Here is a 26,657-nt window from a genome sequence, read left to right as displayed (position 1 = left end):
TCAGCCCACTTCAATTAACATCCACAGGAAGAAGGGGGGTGGGGGCTTGGGGGATTGAGAAGATGGATGAAGAGGATGAGGGATAGCAGACATACATAAAGACCACTAATGATTCATAAGAGGACAAACTGGGAGATAGGGCTACATGTTTTTACAACTTAAAATAACTGTTTTCTATCATTCCTGGGATGGCAAAGCTGAGTTTTCAGTCTTCAGGATCTCATGATCCTTCAGAAATCATTCTTATATGCAGATTTGGTGGTCAAGTAACATTTCTTCTTATTATCAATGCTGAAAACAGTTGTGCTGCTTAAATATTCGTATGGAAACTAAGCAAATTTTTTAGGATTCTTTGATCAAGAAAGTTCAATAAAACATATAATTGATATTGAAATCTTTTATAACATTATAAATGTCTTTACTGTCACTTTTGACCAATTTAATGTATCCCTGATGAATAAAAATATTGATTTCTTTCAACAATAACAACAACAAAAAACGAACACCAAACTTTTAAACGGTAGTGTAGTACAGAATAAAACGATTTATGATTATATGATTTATTCAACATGATTTTTGATATAAAATGAAGCAATATTTTTAAAATATAATTATTAGTTTGATCTAAAACACTTATTCATTGATTTGTTTAACTTAAAAACATTCCCAGAATACCAGCATTTCATTTAAATGTTTTAAAACTGGATATTTTTTATCACCCAGCCATGAATGATTAAAAAAAAGCAGTGGCTTCCATACAGTTGATGGGATTACTGCTGGATTATGAAATGCTGATGTTTTATCAATAACTCAGAGGTCAGTAATCTGTCTGCTCTAGTCTGATTGTTGCACTTCCTGTCAGCCTGTGGCTGTGGACCAGCGAGTTCTTCTGAGTGGATCTGGGGAATAGAGAATAGCGCCATGAGCCAGTGTGTCTGTGTGGTGTCAGATGTGTTGCCTTCACACAAATACACACTCACACAGAGATTGAGAGAGATAGACAGAGAGAGAGAAAGAGAGAGAGAGAGTATCTCCTCTCCAGAACATGGAGACTGACAGCTCAGACACTGTCCAGCTATTTGTTCCACTAACTCGCAGACAAGCTCTCCCAGCGGGCAAAAGCAGCTCGAATAACAACACATTCGACTATAAGGATCCACACAAACTCACGAAAACACATGTAGACAGAGGAAATGACAAATGTAAAAATACACAGAGATGCATACATACCAATAGTACTCTCACATACACGTTTCTTCAATTATGGGTAAACTGATGGGTTGATTACTATTAAATGATTATTATTTAGCTTAATTTGTTTTTGCTACTTTTCAAATGTCATTAATATATAATTCAGAGAACATGTTTGAGATGTAAAATGAGACTTGTAATGTGTGACAAAAAATAAATAAAAAAATTCAGGATGCATAAAGTGCAGGCAGTGAAATTAGCCTTAGCAAGACAAAAGAATCTGTAATTTTATTCTAAAATCATAGGTCATTTCCAGCACAGTGCACCCAGACACAAACAGACATCCACACATGTTTGTCTGTGATGATGTGTCCACACACACACACACCACACACACACACAGACACACACACATCAGCTGGAATAAGCATCACTGTGCAATGTGCATGCTGGGAGCAGTGAAAAAACGAGGAGAGAAGGAACAGTGTTTCCTCTGAGAGAAGACAAGCTTTTTATACCCTCTCGGAAGTGGAGTAGGCTAATTAGAAAAGCAGGCCTACTTAAATCATATTAATAACAGCCATGCTACCAGTACCTCACTCAGAGAACAAGCAAGAATGTGTGAGATCCACATCCTAACCCTTCAGACACCCCAACACAGTATACAGAGTCTCCGACTAATGCTTTAATCGAGGACGATCAGGAGATATTTGAGATAAACAGTGTTTGCTAAGACAAGCATCACCATTATTCATGCTCATGCTAACCCTGGGAATTAAACTTCAGGCCATAACTCATCCCACACCATTTTTGCTAGAGACATGGAGAGGTGTGCAATTATTTTTTTGAAAGCAATCAGACTAAAGACTAAAGTTATAATTCACCCAAAAATGAAAATGTTGTCATAATTTACTCACTCTCAAGTTGTTCCATACCTGTATGAATTTCTTTCTTCACAGAATGTTGGTAACCTAACCAGACAGTTGATGGACCCCATTGACTTCCATAGTATTATTTTTTTTCCTTTTTTTTTCTGGAAGTCAGTGCGGCCCATCAACTGTTTGGTTCCTCATATTCTTCAAAATATCTTATTTTTTGTTCAGCACACATGCACACACATATACAGACAAATGCTTTGGCAATACAATGTACAATTTGTCACACCAATAAAGCTCATTTGAATTAAATTGAACTGAGAGAGAGAGAGAGAGAGAGAGAGAGAGAGAGAGAGAGAGAGAGAGAGAGAGAGAGAGAGAGAGAGAGAGAGAGAGAGAGAGAGAGAGAGAGAGAGAGAGAGAGAGAGAGAGAGAGAGAGGGAAGGGGGCGGGTTATTCCTGAGGGTGTGAGACCAACAGCAGTTTGAAGGTCACCTCCAGTCAGCTTAAAGCGAGACCAACCCATCATCCATCACTTCAAATGGCTGTGGACACTTCACCAATGGACGAGAAAGAGAGGGATGCACTCAAACAGAGGGACTAAAATCCTTCCCATGATCCCAAGCACAAACCTCGACAAGCAGTTCATTTTCTTTGTGCCTAGTATAATCCCACCAACTGCTTGTTTCCTTGTTTCAATCAGCTCTTGGTCGCAAAGCAAATAGTCAGACAAGGCTCTGCATGCTCGCAGCGGCTTATTGCGTGCAAATCCTTTTCTCATCCCGCCAAACACTATCCCGATGTAATACCTGTAACATGTCAAGTCCGTGGTTGCACAACTTCCGAGTCAGCAACTATGAAAACATAAACTGAGTTTCATTAGGATTCCACTCACCGATGAAAGTACCCCATCCAGACTCCTATCGGCCAATCATGTTACGCTTCGAGGCTGAACTCTACACTCCCCGAGAGCGAATAAAAGCATCAATTACACACAATGACGTATCGCCTAATCTAGACTTAGGACAGAATTTTTCAGTGTATTTTCATTTGTCCACACTTCTATGCTTCTATCTAACATAATTAGACTTACAGATGGAGGTTAAAGTCCCACTCCGATCATATTTTGAGCTATTTTTAAACATTCCCAGTGGTCTTTAAATTATGATTATGCCATTTTTAGCCAAAATCACAAAACCTGTGCCGTTTTCTGGGACTTCGCTTCAGCAGAGCGGCAGTAGCTCATTAGCAATTCGCCTCTGCGTTGTGGGCGGAGCCGTTGGCACGGAGACGACTCTCCCCCTGCCCGTTGCTGAGAGCTCTGTCTCTCCCGCTAGCTTACATCCCCAATACCGGTGGGGCAACAGTATTATATACACGTTAATTATTATTATCCGAAGTTAATCAAAGTTATCACCGATCACCGATCATTATTTCACTCCAAGACGTCGCGTGTGGAGACGCCCAGTGGAGTTACTACGTCACAACTCCAGTCGATTTTAGCCGCAATTTTAGCGTCTGCTACTGATTCACATCCATTTGAATGTAGAAATACTCAGAAATACAACTTTGAGCTGATTTTTCTCAAGATATGTCCTCTAACATCAGAAAAATGCCACAAGAACATGTTAACACCTAGAAAAACATTTTCATCGGAGTGGGTCTTTAACATCCTTACAAACGTACAACTTAGAACGTCAGTGGAGATATGCATTTAGTTAATCTTAACATCTTCATATAGCTGCCCCTACATCTTAAACATAATTCACCCGCTATATTGCACAATTTACCCAATTTTTCATATCAGGAGAAAAATATACCGGGATAATCTGGCTTCTCTTGAGACTACCCTGTTTCAGCGCATAGTAATGATGATATGCTAAAGCCTGTTAGCATATAGCCCGTTGACGTGATTGGCTATACAAGTTAGTTTGTGACGTCAGAAACTCCGGCAATTTAACACCACGTCTTTGAGACTTGTCTTTTTTTTCACTGCAATTTTTAGGAGAAAATACTCAGCAATGGTGTTGACTTATGAATTTGCACATGGTTTGTCTTAAAGCATATAAAAAACTCCAACATATACTAACCAACATTTAAAACCTGATTTTCAGCAAATGATGATGTGATGTATTCAACATTGTTGTTGCAAATTATTTTGATTTGTCAACACCAGGATAATGTCATATAGTTGGCTTGCATTAAGTTATGTTGAATTTGCAAAAATGGCTATGATAATCTTCAGCAAGAATGTGTTGAAAACTAAAAACCAATCAGTGATGTTTTTAATCGTATGTCCATGAATTTTTGGAATTTTGGAAAATAACTCAAACAGGTTTGGAGCGACATGAGGGTAATTAAATAATGACAGAACTCTTTAAGACTTATGTTGATTAGTTGTTTAGGCAATTCGACAAATAGAATATGTTTTGGACATAGAATAAGTTTTCTATGTGCACAAGCTTATTTACACAAGCTGGAAATGAAAGATGTCTCTAAGTACGTCTTCATTTCCTGTTCTGTGCTCCCTTGACAGGCTTCATGTTCCTGTTTCATTCCACATATACATAATTTAAACAGGGTCCCATTCATACTGTCTGACCCGCTAACCTATACTGACACAATCAAACTAGAGAAGAACACAAACTAGAGCCTGGACAACACACAGCATGATTTACAAGACAAAAACCAAGCGTAAACTCAGGAATTCACCGCCTACGGCAACTTTTCTTTGATAGCCTGCTTGTCCTGACCTGTTGGCTCGCTGCGGGTGTCAGTCTTCACTGTTCAGCACACGCTCATTGTGTATCAAGGCATTTTTAGTCATGGCTGCTCTAGTTTTATAGTGCTTAAGGCCTAAAACAAACTCAAACACATGAACACAAATGCTTCTTCTGTATCTACGCAAACCTGAATTCATAGCATAAACGGCCTTCTTTTAAATTCCACACAGGGAAATATTAGAGATGCATGATCTATTGGTTCCATACTGGTTATCGATATCAGTCAGTATTAAATTTCTTTGGTGCATGCTAATTTCATCCGTATACGTCTTGACCAGGTCTCTCTGGAAGAAGAGATAGCAATATCTCAATGTGATTCTCCTGGTTAAAATAAAGGAAATAATAATAATATGTAAATTGTAAATAGAGCATAAATAACTGTGCACAAATAATTTCAATAAGTAAACCAATGAAGCTGTGAACGTTTCTAGAGAATGATTGTGCATGTGTTTTTTTGCTCCGGTGTGAGTGGTACACCCCACAGCAGGCCACTCATCCACTGAAAAACAATTTGATTTTGCTGGTGTGATGGACAGATGAGGACACACAAGTGGACAAGAGAAAAAAAAAGGAGAGGCCGGTTTGACCACTACAGTACACATATACAGTGCAACAATAAGTTCAAATTCAAATAATAATAGAAATCTAAAACTATAATTAATAAAAAATTATTTCTGTTAAATGAAATACAGCTGAAGAAATAAAATAGAAATATTTTATTACAAATGTACAATTTTAAAAACTTAAATGAAATTTTTTTTAATTTGCCTTGGCAACTAACTGAAATAAAATACGTTTAAGCTGAAGTACTAAAATTACTAAAACTGAAAAAAGAAAGCTAAACAGAAATATTTGAACAAAACATAAACTAATAAAAATGACCTACGAGCAATGCAAAATAACTAAAACAAACTCAAATTAAAATAAAAACTAAACATATATAAAGCTCATTAAAAATACAATACATACTAAAATAGTATATAAATAATACTATAATGACACTCATGTGACCCCAAAATGTATTTAGACATAAAAACAAATTCTGAATGTCACTGTTACAAATGATGCAAACAAATTATGCTAAATCATCTTTAAAATAAATGGTATTCTAATGTCTAAAGACATTCATACAATTTAAGTGTGGCATAAAAATAATTGTTGAGGCCATTGTGAATGTGAGCACACACATAGAGATCAGGTATTTTTCGCAATTTAATCTCAAATCTATATGCAGACATGCTCCACTGACAGCAAACTGCAGGAGAGACCCCTTCCACCCCCCTTCCACCCCCCAAGTCCACTCAAGGAGAAATAATGTCTGACCATCATCAGATGAAACCCAATCAAAGCTCTTTTACACATGCAGCTATCTCCGTCTCATTGCTTTCAAGACAGGATGGAAGAAAAAACTCTTCAAACTATATCTGGCCACATGGAAATGTCACCGTTCAAATGGTTTCTTCCATTTGATGCATCTGTATGTATTAATGCGGACAATTTTTTAATCTTGAAAGTGGGCGGAGCATGGAAAACATGTCACGGCACATGAGACAACTTCACACCAAAATGACCTACATTTGGATAATGGATTTAGAGTGTTAAGTGAGGACATAAGTGTGCACGCACAAACACAAGCACACAACTGAACTTCCCCATCTGTAGGAATCTACTCCTGAACTTTCTCCATTTGGCAGGATCTAGTGGATTGATACTGGGGGCAACAGCACAACATCCAACGTCTGAGAATGATTCAAGACTGAAAGGAGCTGGAGAATGGAGTGCACCAACACTCAGAAAGAACAGTTCATCATATCTTTGAAAATAAAAAAACAGCTCTGATTTGTGAGCGAAGAGCACTGAATCATTTCATGCTAAGTGAATATGCATACTTGCAAACCAAAAATATTGACAAGAGTCTGATTACTAAAACAGGCATCATAAAAGTTAAAGCAGCATAAAGCAGTTAAATATCAGATATAATGGTGTTGGTAGTAACTGAGTGACAAAGGAAAATTCAGGATTAAAGCATCTTCCCATGATCCCCAGAGAAAATTATTATGAATTTATTTATTTTTTAAAAATTCTTCCGAAATGGCGAAACAGTTGTGACGTTTAATCAGTGCTTAACAGTCATTAGGTTGATCAGTAACACATTACTTGACAAGAAAGTAGAAAGACTAAACTAGTATTTTCCTGTAAAATGTATACTCTAATAATCTTTGTTTTATTTACAGCAGGGGTCTCAAACTCAACTTAACTGGGGGCCGCTGGAGGTGGAGGTAGAGTCTGGGTCAGGCTGGGCCGCATCAAGTATTCCACAAAAAATAGTATTCAAGTATTCCCAAAAAGGAGCACAACTGATCCAATCTTCTCAATATTTATTATTAACGTTTCTTCTGAACTATTCCTCTGAATTTGAACATTCCTTTCTGTACATCATTGGTTCTTCATGAGCTGTCCTTCTGACAGTTGAAGTTCATTTTTACAAACTTTCTTTATATTTGTGATATTTATATTTGATTATGTCCTTTTTATTTAACTTATACAACACATTAATGATATTGAATTCTTTTTTTTTTTTTGGAAGGCACATTTCCTTTTATTATACTTAGAAAAACAATTATTGCTTTTGAAATACAAATATTTGCAGTCATCTCTGCCCATCTTATTGAATTCTTTCTACACATGTATAGTGTCTCAAATTACTGACTGCACAAATCAAAGCAAACCTTCTTATCAACCTGTTGGACACATATTACAAGCTCAAAGAGATTATTCTCACATTGTTTTAGAGCAGGGTCTCTCTCCAACACGTCGCTCGCGAGCTACCAGTAGCTCGTGGCCTGAATGGTGTTAGCTCGACAAGGTGCCGTTCACATATCTCGCTCACATATTTTGCGCGCTCAAGTTCGTTATTTCAAATGTAGGCGCGCGGCAAGCGCGCTCATAATTGAAGCGACTCGCTCATTTATTTCCAGGCGCAGTATGTTTGTACTTCGCGGTTGTCTATGACAACTATTGACAACAAACCCACCGTTAGCTGTCACGAGACTATCTATGGTAGACCATAAGGGATAAAAATAAATATATATTTTTTAAACGCGGCACACGCAACGACGGGCCGCACTAACACTAAACTTTAATGTCAAGTAAGGGGCCACAAAATGCCCGCGGGCCGCGAGTTTGAGAAAAAATATTCAAAAAATCATTTCTGTCTGGCATAGCGTAGTTTCTGTAAACAGTACTTTGCGGCACATGATATTATGCAAAACTATCCAGGTTTACAGGCTTTACACTGACATAAGTTTAATGATTGTATATAATTGTTAGGAAATCATTCTAGTTGGATTCAAGGTTATAAGTGATTTATTTATGGCTATTCTTTTAAAACAGCACAATAACATTTATTCTATAGTACTCAAACATCGTATTATAGATTTCCTATTGCATCTGCATTACTGAAAACTAAATTATTGGTTGTTTGTACAAACTTTGGGATGAGTTCAAATGATTTCTTGTGGTAATCGACAGCTTGTCACATGTTGTTGATAACTTATTTAACCAGGAAAATCCCTTTAATACATTATGGTTGTATTCTTATCAAGTATTTTCAGACTTTGAATTAGGTACCACATTAGACGGTCTCTTTTTCACGCTCTGCATTTGTTTACCTAGCTGTTCTGCAGTCAACATTGCCTACTCTTCTCCCTGTGTCCATTAAGTGAGCATGTGATTAGCATTCCAGAAAAACTCCCTTAACGAGCCCTCATCAGAGCACACACACACACGCATAACTAAACACCACATACAACTATCTCGGGTATACACACAAGTTCAGTCTGTTCAGCAGCCAGTTAGGACAAAGGAATGGTCCATTTCCTAACCCATTACACAGAGTTGAGTGAGCATGCCCAGTGTAGGACCGTCGAGAGATGGTGAGATGATGATGATGATGGTCAGAAAACTCACATCATCATGTCCTGTTCTTAAGACTGCTGCAAGCAGCTCACACAGCCAATTATCCTCTAGTCTGACCAGTACAAGAGAAAATCTGGGGTGGCAGTGGCTCAGTGGTTCATGTAGGTTGTCTACAAACTGGAAGGTTGGTGGTTCCACCTGACCAAGTGTCGAGGTGTCCATGAGCAAGACACCTAATCCCAGCTGCTCCCGACGAGCTGGATGGCTCCTTCCATGGCTGACACCGCCGTTGGTGTATGAATGAATGGGTGAATGTGAGGCAATGGGCTCTATGCACGGCGGTATTTCCGGTGAAGATCTAAGGATACTGGATTACTTCTGCCGATCGTAGAGTCCAATGCTATACCGAGAATTTATATTCGTTTTTATACTCTATTGCTATACTAAAGAAACGTTAGTCACAAAAACAGACAAAACAGACACTCCTTATTTTGTTTATGCTTCTGTGTTTATTATATTAAATAAACATAACTGTATATAAAATTACATCTAAACGTATTAAAGTTTCGTTCTAAAGATGAGAGGACAGTAAATTTTGAAGACTCTGCCATAATACCGTTTTCCTCGGTTTTCCTCCGCTTTAAATCTCCCCAACCGGAAACGCACGAGCATCCTTGCGTCAAACGCGGAAGTTATGCATGCATATAGCCCATATGTAAAGCGCTTTGGTAGCCATTGGGTCTGTGAAAGCGCTATATAAATGCAGTCCAAATCCGGGCCAAGAACGCACTGTAATCGTGCTGTGCCGAACCAAGCTCAAGTGAAAATATAACCGGAACCTCTCCTTCTTAGAACCATTCTTAGAACCATTCGGGCCGATGGTGGAAAAAGTTTCCACTGTTCTTCCATGAATGTAGGCAGTCTCAATTGCTTTTAACCCTTCATACAATGACTGACTCGATAAAGGTGACATTAGATCTATGTGTGGACCGTACAATCTGTTTTAGAACTCCTTGTTCATATAAAAATCTCACTCTATTATTATAATATTTGCAAAAGGAGTGTTTGGACAGCCATAATGTTTATTTCAGTGGCACACTAAACCAAAACATACAAATAGGCTAACCGTCGTAAAAGAAAATACGTTTGCACAGTACTATATATATATATACATATATGTTCAAAAGTTTGGGGTCATTAAGGGTGTGTTCACACTTTTAGTTCGGTTCGCTTGGTTAATTTGGTTCCAAAAAAAACAAAAAAACAAAAAAACATTTAGCCCTGGTCCGCTTAGTGTCCACATTGGCATTTTTACCACCAACCCTAAAAGCATATGGATATGTTCACAACCTGATTGGTCCGCTTTTATGTCATATATGTCGCGACTGAACTTACCGACCATCTAAAACAATGCTGTGTGCTGGGCTAAATGCGCTCGTTGTATACCATCTTTTCAGCAGTCTCGGTCAGCTTGTTTAGTGTGCACCAGGGTGGCAGCGTTTTACACTTATTCAAATGAACCGCACCAGGGCTCGTTTTAATACAACCAAACATGGCAAATTTGAACACACCCTAAGACTCAATCACATTGTTATCTTAACAAGGATTTTCACAGTAGATTCAAGTGATATGCCGAGTGTCATTTCCCCAAATCTATTCTGTATTATTATATCTCAGGATTGGCCATCTTCCCAGTGTTTGTGTTTGTTCTGCACTGCTGTTTTCTGCTTTGTCCACAGATGAGCAATGAATGACCTCTGAGCAGTAATCCAGCGGAGGAAGATTTCCCTGTGGGCTCCGTCCTAGATAATCGAAGTTCTGCAAGACTGTCTAAGGTCTGCCTGATTCCCTCCTTGAGAACAGGAGATAAAATCCTGATAGGGAGCCATAAGATGGGAGGAAGTTCTGTGAGCCAACCACAATGCTCAGATCCAAAGTGAAGCTCAGCTCGTGATTGAAGTGGATAAATGAGAAAATGTGATCAATAATGATATCATGCGAAGGTTGTATGATCAGAGAAACAGCAGATCTGAGCAAGACACATACTGTATGCACACAAGGGTGGGCGGTATGATCAAAATCATAAATCACATAATTTTATATCACGGTAATTGAATATATCACAATATAGCTATTTCAACTGCATTAATATCTTGTCTCTGAATTTGTATATATTTACAGTATAAAACAATACAACCATTTCATGTATAAAATAGTATATATTATTTTATCGTAAAATATTATATATAGCCGATTCCCAAGATTCTTTCTAGTTCAATCACAATGCGTTTTTCCAAAGGTCCACTTGGGATCTCGGTACAATCGAGAGACTATCAAGAGTGATGAGAGTTTTGTAGCACACAGACAGCGTTTTAGAGCTCTCGCCGCATCCATCGCCAATAAATATTTACAACCCATTTATTTTATCACATACACACACATGACAGAGTGTAAAATGGCCAGCTCAGCGAGCTGGAAGAGGAAACACGGAGGAGACCAGAACAATACCTCTTCCCAGCTGGTGCCACCACCAGATCCATCAGTGTGTCAACGGCAAACGGATGTATGTGTGGGTGTGTGTGTGTGTGTGTGTGTGTGTGTGTGACAGCCATAGCACCTTTACTGACAAACACATCAGTCAGACGTAAAGCACATCCTAACACACACCATCAATCTGCCATCAAACAGACATTGGAACACACACCGGTCAGTCAGCAAACACAGTTCAAAGGCCGTATTCAGCTGGTGAGAGGGACTGCTTGATAAACAGAGAAAAAGACTGGTCAGCTGCACAAAACCTCTGATCGAGAACTGTCCTACTCACAAGATCAATGATAAAAGGTAGTGAAAGAGTAGCTAAATTAAGTACATTTAAATAGTACTATGGAGACTTTCCATTCAGTCGCACTATGCTTTAATATATAGCCTATATAATACAGACACAATTTTTCTTTCATGTAAGCTGTATGCACATATTGTGAGCTGCATTTATTTGATAAAGAATGCAGTAAAAACAGCAATATTGTGAAATACTTTTACAATTAAAAGGAACTGTTTTTAATATTGCAATATATTTAAAAATGTAATTAATTCCTGTGGTGGCAAAGCTGAATTTTCATCATCATTACTCCAGTCTTCAGTGTCACACGATCCTTCAGAAATTATTCTAATATGGTATTAGAGAAAACCTATTATTAAGCCATGATATACCATTCAAAAGTTTGGTATAAGTATATACTTTTATTTAGAAAGGGCACATTAAATTCATCAAAAACGACAGGTAATACAGTTATAATACTACATATTTCAATGCTTTTCTTTTTAATTTTCTTAAAAATCCTGAAAAAGATATAACATGATTTCCGCAAAAATGGTTTTCAACATTCATAACAATATTAATATTAATATTAATATGAATAACTGAGTACCAAACCAAAATATTATCATGTGACTAAAGACTGGAGTTTATATATATATGAAAACCCTGGGTCTGGTGTATTTAATGAAATCTAACTCATTAGTGAGTCAAGGTGAAGGTAATTAATGGTTCATTTGTTGGCTAATTATATTTAGTGTGAAGCCACAAGTTAAATCCATCATAAAAAGAGGCAGAGGGAGGATATACGCTGGGAAAGAATGAGGAATGCTCATTTCATTTTTAACTCAGTGCCTCTTTTCTTCCTGAAGATGAGCCTTTAAGACATCCCACCGCGTGGAAAAAACACTGCTCTACGGGGCAGCACGTGTGAGCGTAGTGGGCTGCTGTATCTAACCAATTTCACAGCAATATCTTCTGCAGTGTGATCATAGGTACAAATAATATCAGAATAGCCTGTGTCCTTATCCAGCATCACTAAACCCAAATCCTGAAATGGGATGATCTTGTGTTGTGAAGCTATATGGTAGGAGAATAAGCCAGGAGGTACAGATACAGCCATCTAAGAAAAACAGCTTTCATAACTAAAAGCTGGACTCAGGTAACTCTTTCTTTGCAATACATTTTTTAGCATGTCAAGAATGTCAAGTTAAAAATAGTTCAACCATTTCAAGATCCCTGCATTTACTTTTCTAGCTGTCTTTAAATGCAAGAATGCAAGCTGTGTGTTCGGCCTCTAACTCTTCTATTCTTTCTGTCTATCTGTTTATCTCTGGACATATACCAAAGGCAAGCCTCTTTTTTTCTAAACTCTGACAAGGCTTTCAAAAAATGCCCGCAGCCCAATTATTGTAAACATCTTTCTCGGAGTAAATATTTTCCAGATTATCCTCTTTCAACGTGTTGCCTGCTAGTACTAATGCTGCGATTCTCACATTATCCTCTCCAACTATGACAGCAGCACAATTCATTTTATCTCTGGAAAGATACTATCATAGTAAGTAATAAGATCCTCTGTACCAATCAAATACTAAAAATAATTTTAAAAAAGAAGGGGGGGAAAAAAACAGTAGACCAAAACCGGGTTTGTGTCTTGGGAAGCCGATATGTGACACGTGAAAGAAACTGTTCTATGACACAACAGCTATCCTGAGCGCTGGGGTGAAGCCTGTGGCATTAGGGGCTCTTCTGGACGATGAAATGATCGAGTGCCGAGGTGCCTGTGTATATTAGCAGCACAGTGGCTGTTGACATGACAGCAGTCTAGCCCAGACTCACTTTGGCTTCTGGGATTTTTCCAGGCCCAGAGCTCCTGGACACAGTCTGGAAAAGAAAAGAATTGGACGAGAGAGCGAAAGTGAGAAAGGGAGGAAAGGAAGCCTGCGCTGCATTCCAGTGTGGTGGTCCAAAAGTCTGCAAAATAGCTTTCCAACAAAATTCAGCCCCAGGACATACACACAACATTACGCTAACATTTCATAAACGTTCAATAGATACTGTTTTGCAGTATGTTTCAGGGGAAGTGTCAAAGAAATCATGATGCACAATAAGAAACAACAACTGATTTATCAAAGGTTGTTTATCCACTCAAGAGTATGAAAAGGAATACTGGAAAAACGTTGGGAATCTTGGAACACCTGGTACAATCATCATATCAACAAAGCTTTGAACCTCTTTCTCGCTCATACAAACAGATCCCACTGTCTCGCATTTTGCTCGACTCTTCTTCTCCGTAATCCCTCCGTTTCGCTTCATATTTCTCCTACCCGTTCTCTATTAATGTTTCTCATCTCATCCTCTTTCTATGTTTCTCATCTCATCCTCTATCTTTACTCTCCATTTCTATGTAATCCATTCTTTTCCTCTTCATCTCCCTCAAACCCATCGCCCTCTTTTTTTTCTCATAAGCTGGGGAACGGTCTGTGAATGAGCAGTAAATTGCTTGCCCTCCCAGTTCAAACCTAATTCACATGGCGGTTGAACAGGTTACCTGCCCAGCCAACAGGGCAAAGGGGCACAGGACAAGAACATAAGCTTTTCCTCGGACTCGGAACGCTGTAGATTGGTTCATCTGTCCATCAACAGTCTTCTTAATGCATATCAGTCTGACCAACCCAAATTCAAAAAGATTTTGTGCTTAAATTGTGACCAACAGACAATACGTTTTCCAGACTTTCAGGTCCAATCCAAAGCAGACCTCCAGGAACAGTAGGAGTCCCTCGGCCATCTAGCTAAATTCAGACACCAGGATAAATGCAGGCAGGGGGGCCAGATGGCAAACCTTTCATGTCATGAGGAACACTTTTTTTTAGTGTTCTGCAATCAGCCACAGCCACATTGGTTAACTTCATTTGTTGCCAAGTGTAGCAATGATCCATGAGCCACAGGGAAGAACACGGGGCCTCCACCTGCTACGTAAATGAAAGACCTTGATAAACGCTACCTCTACCTGAAACACATAGTTTTCCTGCTTCAGTGGATAGCAAGATCTGTACTGACGCACATCTATGTAGTCAAGAGAGCATGAACATGCTACTTATCACCTCAGAGACTAATTAAATTGGCTCAGTACAATACAATAGGCTTTATGCACAGCTTCACTACTTCCTGAACTTCAGCCAGCTCCTTTGTTTCCTGTCTGCCATTATTGGACAAACTGATTAATCCAGGTGTGCCTGATTATTGTTACTGAGGCCAGGCACACCTGGATAAATCAGTTTGTCCAATAATGGCAGACAGGAAACAAAGGAGCTGGCTGAAGTTCAGGAAGTAGTGAAGCTGTGCATAAAGCCAATAGGGGATTATCACGCTTCCGGGTTTCATGGGCGGGATTTGTCAACTTTGTGCATGTCCACTTCCGACGCAGTTCAACAATGGCTGAAACTAAGGCTAGATGTCACTGCTCTGTTCCACTTTGTAAATCTAACCAACAACGCTAACCCTACTTAAGTTCTCATGGATTCCCGACTGAATTGAGTATAAGGAAGAAGTGGATTAAAGCGGTTCGCCGGGATTAAGGTCCAAACTTTAAAATAAAACAAGGTAGCACGTTTGTTTGTAGCCGGCACTTTAGTGAATCAGACTAATTTACATGGGATGCCGTATAAATAAACTTAGTGTAGTCCGTCATCAGTTCGCCAGAGTGATCGGTGATTCAACGGAAGTGGCAGTGCACAAAGATCACTGAATGCGGAAGTACTACGTATCAGCGTAATAATCCCCTAATGCAGACCTAAGAGCCCATAATCCGAAAAATGTCCACTACACCAAACACCTCCCTCTAAGATCCTTAGTGCCCGATTTACTAACAGCTTGCGCCAGCGCAAACCCTCTTTTGATGTTAAAAAACTACCGTCAGGATTTACTAAAGACATTAAGCAGTGAAAAATTAGCGCTGAAAAGGCGTGGAGTTTTTTTCCGGCTGACCTTATTGCATATGCATTTGTAGGAGTTTCCTTTCAGGCGCAACATTTATGGGAGGAGAGTATTTAAATGAATCACGCAAGGTTATTTACTAAGGTTTGCACTCGTCAATGTACAAGTGTTTGCACCATTTTTTACCACCCAAAAAAAGCACGTCTTAAACCAGATGCTAACTGGTAGATTGTACAAGTGTTTTAGAATTGCGCTCTCACGTTAATTTCCCCTTTTTAGTAAATCTGCCCCTTATACTGCATCTTAGAACTGAAGTCTACCTTTTGGACCCAAACCAGTCTAACATCAGCACGCATGAGCAACTCTAATAAAGATGCATTAGATGTTCTGCATTAGAAGTTTGTAAGAACCTTTGAGAGAAGAACTAGACTGTAAGAATATAAATGTCCAGCAGGTATATCTATAAGAGCCGGCTGTGTTTCATTAATGTTAACTGATGAGTTTGCAGTGGTTGTCTGGAAGCGTTCCGGAGATCATGCTGGGATTCTTATACAGCACTCTGAGTACAGGAAGTACAGCATTCCTATAGCACATAAACTGTGTAATAGCTACTCCCTCCAGAGACTGACACAATAACACACAATAACACACACACACAAGGACCTTATAAAGGAAGAAAAACATCAGCACATACAGACCGATTGTATGTACAAAATCAAGAAATGGATACCTATAGTAGCAGCTTTCCATCTTAGAGTAAAAAATAAAGCAGATACCTGTGAGATAAAAATTAAAAAATACGAAAGTCACAATGAAAACGAAACCGCAACTACGATAAATAGTCACAATTGCAGGAATTAAAGACGCAAATAAAAAAAAAGCAAATAGCAACTGCGAGATATTAAATGACATTGCAAGTCACATTTTGAGAAATAAAGTAGCAATTAAACAAAATAACTTTGTAAGATATAAACTGACAATTGAGAAATAAAAAAGATATCTCACAACTATGATAAATGGTCACAATTACAAGAATTAAGCTCTAATCTGAGATACAAATATGAAGTCACACTACAAAATAAAGTCACATTTGGAGATATAAAGTCACAATTACAAGAGAAAAAAGACATTGCGAGATCTAATCTGACAAATTAGAGCTGCACGATTCTGCATAAATTGAGAATCGCAAGATTTTGTTTAAAATACAGATACTCCCACGATTCTGAATAGACAACTAAACAAAATAACATGTAATTTACTAGAGGTTCTAACAAAATGTTTATTGCTGCAGTCGATTTAAAAAATAATTAATGAATGATTCAATGACTCACTCATACTTGTTTCATTACTGGATGAATCAGCATATTTGAACTGGATGAATCTTTTGAATGAATGATTCAATGACAACTTTAACAGTTACTTGTCGCCACCTACTGGTTAAACGATGTCACTGATACAATCTTTATTTGAAGTGTCAAGTTATTTTCAAAAGGTGATTGCTCCCATAGACTTTAGCCTTTATATATGAACTATAAACTTTTATCCCAGAACTTTTGTGATAATTTGGATCATTGTAACAACAGAATTAATGATACTGTGTCTGAGTGGTTGAAAAGACTTAGGGTGTATTCACACCTGCCTTGTTTGGTTCGATTAAATCGAACTCTAGTTCGTTTCCCCCCTTGGTGCGGACCTTTTGGGCAGGTGTTAATACAGCAATCGAACTCGGGTGCGGACCAAACACCCGAACCGAGATCCAGCTGAAGAGGTGGTCTCGGTACGGTTTCAAACGAACTCTGGTACGGTTCGTTTACGGTGTGAACATGAACCGACCCAACTGCAAGAAAGCACTGCGCCTTTGAGTTAACAGGCTTCCGTAGTCGGAGTTGCGTTATGGGAAAGTGATCTGTTGTAGCCTACTACATTACATCTGTTGCGCGTCTTTCTGCGCATCGTGTGTGCATCATTGGAATGGAATGAATGAATGAGTGTGTGCATCAGGACATTCACATACAGAGCGTTCTCTTTAGTCTAAGCGTTCTCTTTAGCGTTCTCTTTTTTTGCATAGATGCAAAAAAAAGCATTTGCAGTTCATATAATGTAACGATAGTTACAATACAAGGATGATGCTGCGTTAATTTACGTTAAGCCTTTTTTGCACTTCCTGATTTCCCTACTAGAGAATCCTTGTCCAATGAATGGACGACCTTAGCACACGTGTGGTTTTGTTTACAAATTTTGGTTCACTTGCAAAAAGAGCAGTGTGAAAGCGAACCGTACCAAAAAACAAAACAAAAAAAAATTATTTGGTCCGGACCAAAGCAAGTGAACTATCGGACTTTCCTGGTGTGAATACACCCTTAAACATGACAGCTGCTCTCTTTGGGTCAGCTGCAGTGCCAACGCAGATTTGAATGTTTGCTGTAATCATACTTGTCAAAAGTTTAATACACAGCCGAATTGCTGTCATTTAGGAATTAGATTGCGTAGGTGTTTGAATCGAGATTGCCATCTTTTAACGATTAAACGCGCAGCTCTACTGACAACTGAGAGATATAAAGTAAAATTGTATAAGGTTGCAGATACTATTTCTTTACTCTGAGGCAGAATGGTTTTCTATAGATGCCAGATTGTTGATCATGAAGTTGGAAGTCAAAGAGAAAGTGAATATTATAAATGTTATGTGTTTGGCACAGTATGTGAGCTATAATGGGACTGTGATTAAGGAACCAATGATAATCTCCAAACAGTGGCACAAAAGCAAGATCCCAGCTGTCACCAGCCACGCTACGAAACCAAGATCTGCAAATTCCTACGAGAGATCGAAAGCCAATCTTCCAAATCAATTTTCTTTCACATCAAGCTTCTTTGTTGCCCACAAATGACTTTTTTTTAACCGTAAAGCTGCAGTAATAACGTGCAACTTCCCTTTGTTATCCTTCTGCAACCATGGCTCACTGTCATCGGCATTAAAAAGGCAACAAGCAGCTTAAAGGTCGCCCATCTAGCAGAAAAATGGGAGATGCAACATTAGGTTAGTACCATGCTGCTGCTGCTGCTGCTGATGCAACTTAAAGCCGCCGCACTGCATTGATGAAAGAGAGGGACAACGGTCTGCAGAAAGGTCACATTATAGCAGCTGTGTGAAATAGAGTCACACACTTCAAAACTGTCTCTCGTTTTGTCTCGCTCTCTCCCATCACCTCCTCTCTCTCACCTTTCGGTCTCGTGCTCCAGCTCCCTAAATCCCCAATCACACCTCACAAGTTCCCATCATCGAAAAGGTCAACAGGAGCAAGAACACATCCACGGCGACTTCCAATGAGACGCTTCCTCAAGGAAGACCATGCAAAGGTGATGGTGGAGGTCAGGCCGAATCAAAGAGGGCACCCCTAATCTATTCCAGCGCCAGAGTGAAATAAATTACATTAATTATGCATCACGCTAGCTGTTTATCCAAGGGACCCTGATTATAATAGCTTCAAGAGTGTTAGCATACACTATACGTTGGATGCCACTAAATGACCCCGAATTATCCCAGAGGTCGGATATAGAAACCTGGAATGTAGTTAATACGTTGTTAAGTTGATTAATCTCCCTGATCCATCAATTATGAAATTGAGTTGCTGCATTCAAGCATACATCCTGTGCACTGTTGCTCTAATTTAGGGAATGCAACACACAGTGCGGCAGTAACCTTCACATGGATTAGTGGGACTTCAACTAAAAGATTACAGCCTCTTCATGCTGCTGCAGTGTGGTTTAGGCACATCAAATAAGATGCAAACACTCGCATGTCAACGCCACACACTCTCTCAAGCACGCTCATTAGCATTGAGAGTTCCCATGTGCATCTACAATATGATATTTCACATACACACACACTTGGCTGAGAGTATGTGATTGAGGTGCTCTACACTCACACGTCCTTAATGAGGATCCAGATAGGGAGGTTAATTAAAACTCAGGCGGATGATGATGATGTCATACTCATGCCCTGTGGAGAGGTTGAGGACAGGACCAGTGTTGTTCATGTTAACTAAAACAAAAACTATTAATAATAAATATTGTTATGGTATATAAATAACACCAAAAATATCATTGGACAGGTCAAATAACAACTGCCAAATTCGATTCAACAGAGAAACACACAGTTGGGAAATAGGTTTAGTCAAGCTTGTCAAACATTGATGGGATGGTGGTCTCAAAAGATACAAATGGATGGTCTTCTGCCTGTAGTCAACATAAAGCATCTTCTGTATTTTTCCTGTTCTACGCCAAAATTTCAATTTCTCTCCCTCTGCATCATTATCTTTTCTCAGGCCTCTTGTGGTGTTTTACCTTCCTCGTGTCTTCTTCATCTCTGTGTGTCCTTTATTGCACCCTGCTTCTCTTTTGTAGCTATTTTATGTTTCTACTTAGAATTTTCTAGCTCTCTAGAGGCTGTTACACTTGACTCTTCCAGTTTTGGTCTCATCTGTCTCTCTTCCTTCCCCCTTTCCCTGGCTCCTGCTCTCCACCTGACCCTTTCACATAATCATTCATCACTGCCGAGCTACACGCTGCATTTCAGAGGCTGGTCAATCAGCAAATGGACTGGTCATAGCTAAAACTGGACTTAACTGGGCTGGGTTTAGCGGAGTACAACTGAATAGCTAAACTGGACTAGGCTAGGATGTGCCTAGTATACTGTGTACAAGTGGACTGGCCTTAGCTAATCTGGACTGAACTCTGCATGCTAAACTGAACCTGACTGGGTTTAGCTAAACTGGATTGGACTGGGCTGTACTTAGCTGAGTTGAATTGACTGGGTTTAGCTAAACTGGACTGAGTTGGATTTAGCTTAGATAAACTGGACTGGATTTAGCTCGACTGGACTAGTCTAAGCAGATGTTTCTGTCAGGTTCACTTGTAGCTAGAGTTCCCTCCCCCATCCCATCAAGCACATACAAACTAATCTCAGACAGCCCGGTGTGATTGATGATGCTCCATTAATATGACCACCTCGCACATCAGCCAGCAGATTTACGACGGTGGCGACGGGACGATTTGGCACAGGCAGTGGCAAAAACACAAACGCATGCACACAACTACGCTCGTTCGTTCTTTTTATCCCCCTTTCACTTTCACAGCTGCACTATAATGAGGATCCACATCAGGATCCAGCGTCCATCAAGCTGCAAAACAAATACGCACAACACCATCTCTCTCTTTGTCTACAAACACTCAACACAAAACATGAACACGAGGCATGCAAATTTTATACATATACACCCAACATAATCTCCATCCACAGACGCACACACACACATATTCTCCCCTCCTCCCCCTTCTAATGCTGACGGAAGAGATTTACAGGGCAGTGGAACAAAAGAGCGGGTTACACCGAGTTCAAATCATCATATGGTGAAAAAGCCCTGTGTTTCATTAGCAACTCAGCACAGCCAAGCCACGTAGACACACATGCACACGACTTAAACAGCAGCATAAACAGAACTCTGGAGAGGGGTCTGTCCATCTGATGCACAGAAAACAAGAGGTTACACTTTAAACACCCTGGGGTCAAGAGGGGGAGTTGTGACTTGTTTAGAGGAGACATGTTTACTGTGACTCTTTTAGGTCCCGTGAGGACCGGCATGTGTTCTCCCAACCAGCTGAGAGCGGTCGTCTGCGGGACAGTCAACGCCAGGGTGAGTAAAACGACACCGGCTTTTGAAATCATAAGGGGCCTACTTGGATTTCACACTGAGTATGTCCCCCGCTGCAGTAAATATAACAGCAAAAGAGCTCTGCAACACAAAAGCAAGCAAGCCTACACACGCACACACTGTTAAAAGAAAGGAAACCATATAAACCTTTAGAGAGACAAAAGATGAAGGACTAAGCATTTGGTGAGGATGAATATGCAGGGAGTATGTGAAGCTATATTCAGACAAACTAGTCAGAGAGTATATTTTTGGAGAGATTTGTTTGTTAGCCGGTCTGCAGACTTGCACATTATCACTGAAACCACAAATTCCACACGCTGCATTGTTATCCTGCACTATATCAGAAAGGGACTCTCTTTACTCTGTAATACACTTTCAGACAGACAGACAGACAGACAGACAGACAGACAGACAGACAGACAGACAGATAGATAGATAGATAGATAGATAGATAGATAGATAGATAGATAGATAGATAGATAGATAGATAGATAGATAGATAGATAGATAGATAGATAGATAGATAGATAGATAGATAGATAGATAGATAGATAGATAAAGATCAGCTGAAGAATGTGAGCGGTGGCCATCATAATTCAATTTTCATGTTTTACATGCAACTGTCCATACTACAGACAACATACTGCTGAAAACACACACAGCATAAAAAATCAAAGCATGTATAACAATGTAATTTTCCCTTCATTTGTATTCTTATACAAAAATCTGTGCAACGTACCAAGACATAAACGAGAATGGGAAATATTCACACTCTACACATATACTGCATACTGATGAGTTATGGTATTTAAATCAGATGAATATGAAGAGCTGTTTGTCAAAAGACTCCTGAGGTGACATAAACGTTCATATTTACATTCATATTCATCATGTGTTCACCTGCAGCTGCTTCTAGCATTCATATTTTTCTCTTGCACTAACATCAATAAAATAATGAGCGTGTCAGCTGGCTTCTGGATTAAGATGCGTCCGGTATAAGAGTGTGTGTGTGTGTGTGTACTTGAGAAAAAATGTCTGTCCTTAATCACTAAAAACGGATAAAGATGCCTGCCGGGAGTGGCAAAACAGGGGCTGCTGATGTGTGACTGCGTGTAGACAAGGATGTCTATGAGATGAGACACTTACTATGCAAAGACAAGCATGAATAGTGTGATTTCAGATAGGAATTCATAGATGTATGTATTCACAAGCGCTTGTCGCAATTCGCCTTTGGAGTCGTGCTTGTCCTTGCATGGCATGTGAAGCATTATATGCTGTTTACTATGAGTTACCCTGCCTTATATGTGGAAGGCTGGTGGCCTCTAGTTGCCAGGGCAACGCATACAAATAGCAAAAGGTCTTTAATGGGTGATTGAAATGCGACAGCTCACCTAAGCCAACATTATTAATATGTATGTGGAGTATCATCTATGACAAGCACCAAATGTCAGGCGTCTGAGAGTGATCTAGGAAGCTCGTTCCCTGCTGGCGTCGCATTTAACCTCTCGCGGCAGAACTCTGAGGGACGGCAGGGGGGAATAAGCACGGGATTGCAGTCGTAGTGTGCGCACTCTGGGAGCCGTCCAGGCCGGGATAAAGATCTAAAGCCGAGGCAAATGACGTTAACAGCCAAACATTAATACCCATCAATATGTATGAAGCTGAGCATGTGTAGAACTCGAACTTATGAATTTATGTATTAAAGGATGTATGTATGCATCTATACACGGTTGCAGAATTCATATGCATGGAGATGTGTCTCTGGACACATGTTGGGAAAGGGTCAGTGGCACAGTGTCTTCACAATTTCAAATAAAAAATCATTTTCGGTAACTGAAATAAAATATTGGTAACACTTTATTTTAAGGTGACATAGTTACAAGTTACTATATGTACTTACTATAGTAATAACAGGAAATTGTGTATTTACAAGTAACTAACCCTAACCGTAACTCTATTGTATGTGGTTAATTAATATTGCTCAGTACTTATTTGAGTAAGTACAATGTAACCACGTCGCCTTAAAATAAAGTGTAACCTAAAATATAAATATAAGATATAAATATAAGAACTTGAAAAATGAACTTGGCAACTAACTGAAATAAATAATTTAAGGTGAAGTAATAAGGTTAGTAAAACTCAAAAAAATATAAAAATGAAAAGAAAAAAAAACATAAAAACTGAAAATATAAAAATAAAAGCTAATTTAAAATATCAATAAAACTATAATAGTAATTATAATAATAATAATTCATAATAATTAATAATTATTTTAACTCATTATGCTTTCTGAATGATAGATAAGACAGTAATAATACGGCCGGGTAAAAAATATCAAGTCATGCTTTACCTGTGTTTGTGGTCTGAATTAAAAAATTTGAGTACTGCAAAATAATGGCAAGCAAACAAAAATGTTTTTCTATTAAGATGTTGAGCCATAATTTATCATTTTATATTAATTTTGCATAATGTTACAATAACAGTTTTACACAAGAAATGCAATTTAAGGTTTACTCAACACAGATCAGGATTTTGGTTGTGTTGAATAATATGTTAAATATATAGAAAATGAACTGCATAGTTTGAGCACATATTAACAATTTCATAATATACCTAGTTAGAAGGTTCTCATTACTTTCATAATGTTAAAAAAGGGCCATTAATAACTGGAATATCCCCAAATATCTCAGGATAGAATCGTAATCTGAAACAAATCGAGAATAACGGAAAGTCAGGATAAAGGTTATTGATAACCAGCTCTAATAAATAAACCAATTCAGGTTTCCATCTTACTGATGAAATAGGCTGCAAACACTACATTAATGTGCTTTAAGCCATTGCACTCGTTTGTTTATCACTTCTCTGAGACATCTGTTGGTCTCAGGTAAACGCAATCACACCGCTTGCGTGGAAAACGAGCCACAAGACTAGCAAAGCATACTCTCGTCTTTGTGGTAGAACAGCTGCTGCGATCAAGCTCCATCACCCCGGGGCAAAAACAGCAATCTGGCTTCTGTTTGTTGGAAATGGCATGGGACATCAGTACTCATCCGATGCTGAATCTGAACAAACACAATTCTTTCTAACTGCCACTGAGCGTTGTCTTAAAGAGTTAAACTGAGCAGGAGACTTCATCACTCGGATGCAAAGACCAGAAGTGATTTTATTATTTATTCATAGCATCATCAAGATACCAGTTCTCCTAAAAACAGCAGTGGGGAAATATATAGGTAAGCTGCCAAGACATGCAAATTAACCTCATTCCTCCCACAGGGATCGGCAATGATGTTTTGCAGGGCTGCGCATCCTCCACAGCTCTTTATTAGTAATCCACTGACTTCTTCCACTTAACTTCAGCCGTGAGGGCAAACATTAAATCTTGTAGCATAATGTCGAAATGAGATGCCAAAAGCAGCAGGGAGGCGGAACAAAGTCCTCACAGGTTGAGACTCGATGGAAGAAACAGGTCCACGGTGCAAAAACAGATCTTGCCTCAGGGTCAACCATGTTTAATTGTGAATATGCACAATATTATTAATATTTATTTATCAATTCTTGTACCACAGGTTCACACAATGCATATTTCACAAATAAATATCAACTCTGACAGGAACAGTCAATATGGAAATGTCAAATCCATTACTTTCAAGGTGCATTTTGCTCCAGGGGGGGGCCATTTTACACTATCATAGAAAACATTGTCAAATTTGAGAAAATGTCAAATTTGGGGGGATTAAAGCTGCAACAAGTTGAAAGGCCAAAGGGTGAGGGTGGTTTCAAAACTGGTTCTTTACATAGACCTACGAGTGACCTAACTCATAAAGAGGTGGAACACTTTTTCAAGTTATTTGTTATAAAAAAAGAAATTTAAAAAAAGGGGGGGGGGGGTGTATTTTTGTTTGTTTGTTTAGGTAATCTTGACAATTTTCATAAATCCTTATTCAAATACCAAAAAACGACAGCGGTGTTTTTATTTTATTTTTTTCATTTTATTTTTTTACCTGAATAGAAACTTGAAGTAGGCTATGTACAGTAGTATGGAAACCTGTCATTGGGAAATTCTGCATTCTATTTGTGCCTTTATTTTTTGTGCACAGCTCACGGACTCCGAGGTTGTGGGTCAAAACCTTGCGCTGCCTATATAGACCGCATTTTGGGGCATCATCGGAACGCTCCTACGACGCATAAAATGCTTTTAGGTAGACAACCCACTCAGGTTTTGAAACACAGCTCGTGTACTGTCTTGAGTGAACTACAAAAAAATCAGTTCCACTGCCGTCCTGAACAGCTGCTTTGTAGCAAATAACAGTGTGCATCACCACCACATCAATATACCAAGAGCAGGCTGCCTATTTTTTCAGACCAACATCTGTGCGTCCAATAGAATACATTTAAGTTCAAATCAAGCAATTTAGTAACTTTTGCACATAGCGGTTAATCAGATTAAAGGTTATATTGAAGAACTTACCGGTACAGACATCTTGAGCTCCTTCTTTCAATCCACTACGAGCTTGATGCTGATGTTAACGGATCAGTTTCTTCCCCTCTAACGGTTTTTCAGCAGAAAACATCAATTTGTGTTGTTAGGATTCTCTCGGAGTCCTTCTATTCCATGTTGTCTATGGTAAGGGTGCAGTCCGAGTCTCGATGTTGTGAGAAGTTTATTGTGAATGTTTTAGATGTGTCTCCGCTCCACCTCGCACGAGCAGCGCTGCGCAGTTCACCCTCCTCTCCAGAGATCTGCTGCTGGGCTAGATAATAAAATGTTTTTTAAAAATAAAACGCTTCTCTTCTTCACTCGTTTTTCCCCCGTACAGTAAGGAATGACTCGCCTTTGGTTTGTCTGTATTGCGGTAGTGTACACACTGACACTTCATAGCACAGCTCGCGCTCCCCTCGCTCTCTCCCTATGATGGAATCATCAAGTTCTGTTTAAAGGTACAGTGTCCAGTTACCTCGCTGTGGATAAACACATATTATGCGCTCCGCTGTGAACAGTATAGCGTGTATTTACATTCGATGTATTTATGCCCGTTTCGTGGTATTGACCTGTTTATTGATACTGTTTACTCTCCCTTGTCTCACTAGAAAAACTACTTTTTTGTGCCTTACAAATAATACTTCGTGTTCGTGCATATACAAATGAATACTTGCAAATATATTAGCCTACATAAATTAGCTACCATTAACATAATTTAGTTAAAGAGTAGAAATCAGTTCAAATGTAAATCTTTAATCAAATTAGCTTCCCCTCCCTCTTGCAGCAACATCTCTCTTCTCTGAGGACGTGTTTACTAATGTCCAACGATCCAAACAATTCAAAGTCCCGCCCTAAATTTTTTCTTGCTTGAGAAGCCGTTTCACTCAGATAGGCTATATACATCAATAGGCATTGCATTTCATGTTGACTTTATTTATTAATGCCCAAAGT

The 26,657-nt window shown here is 39.0% G+C and overlaps 1 protein-coding gene across 3 annotated transcripts in view; it reads right to left on the bottom strand.

Moving 5' to 3' along the window:
* bcar1 (BCAR1 scaffold protein, Cas family member) overlaps positions 1-26,035 on the bottom strand; it is a 98,241-nt gene extending 72,206 nt beyond the window's left edge. For 2 of the 3 annotated variants that reach the window (XM_056255217.1, XM_056255224.1), the window contains exon 1: positions 25,695-26,035. In XM_056255217.1, the coding sequence (XP_056111192.1) occupies positions 25,695-25,706 (12 nt within the window). In that variant the 5' untranslated portion in view covers positions 25,707-26,035. The remainder of the gene's footprint in view (positions 1-25,694) is intronic. The other variant, XM_056255242.1, reaches the window with a different exon arrangement.
* Between the last annotated feature and the right edge of the window lie 622 nt (positions 26,036-26,657).

Source organism: Rhinichthys klamathensis, unplaced genomic scaffold (genome assembly GCF_029890125.1).
Source record: "Rhinichthys klamathensis goyatoka isolate OS25496 unplaced genomic scaffold, OSU_Roscu_1.1 h1tg000005l_1, whole genome shotgun sequence".
In the NCBI taxonomy this organism is placed as follows: domain Eukaryota; kingdom Metazoa; phylum Chordata; class Actinopteri; order Cypriniformes; family Leuciscidae; genus Rhinichthys; species Rhinichthys klamathensis.
Note: the sequence above shows the minus strand (reverse complement) of the source record. Positions and strands in the feature narration are given on the sequence as shown.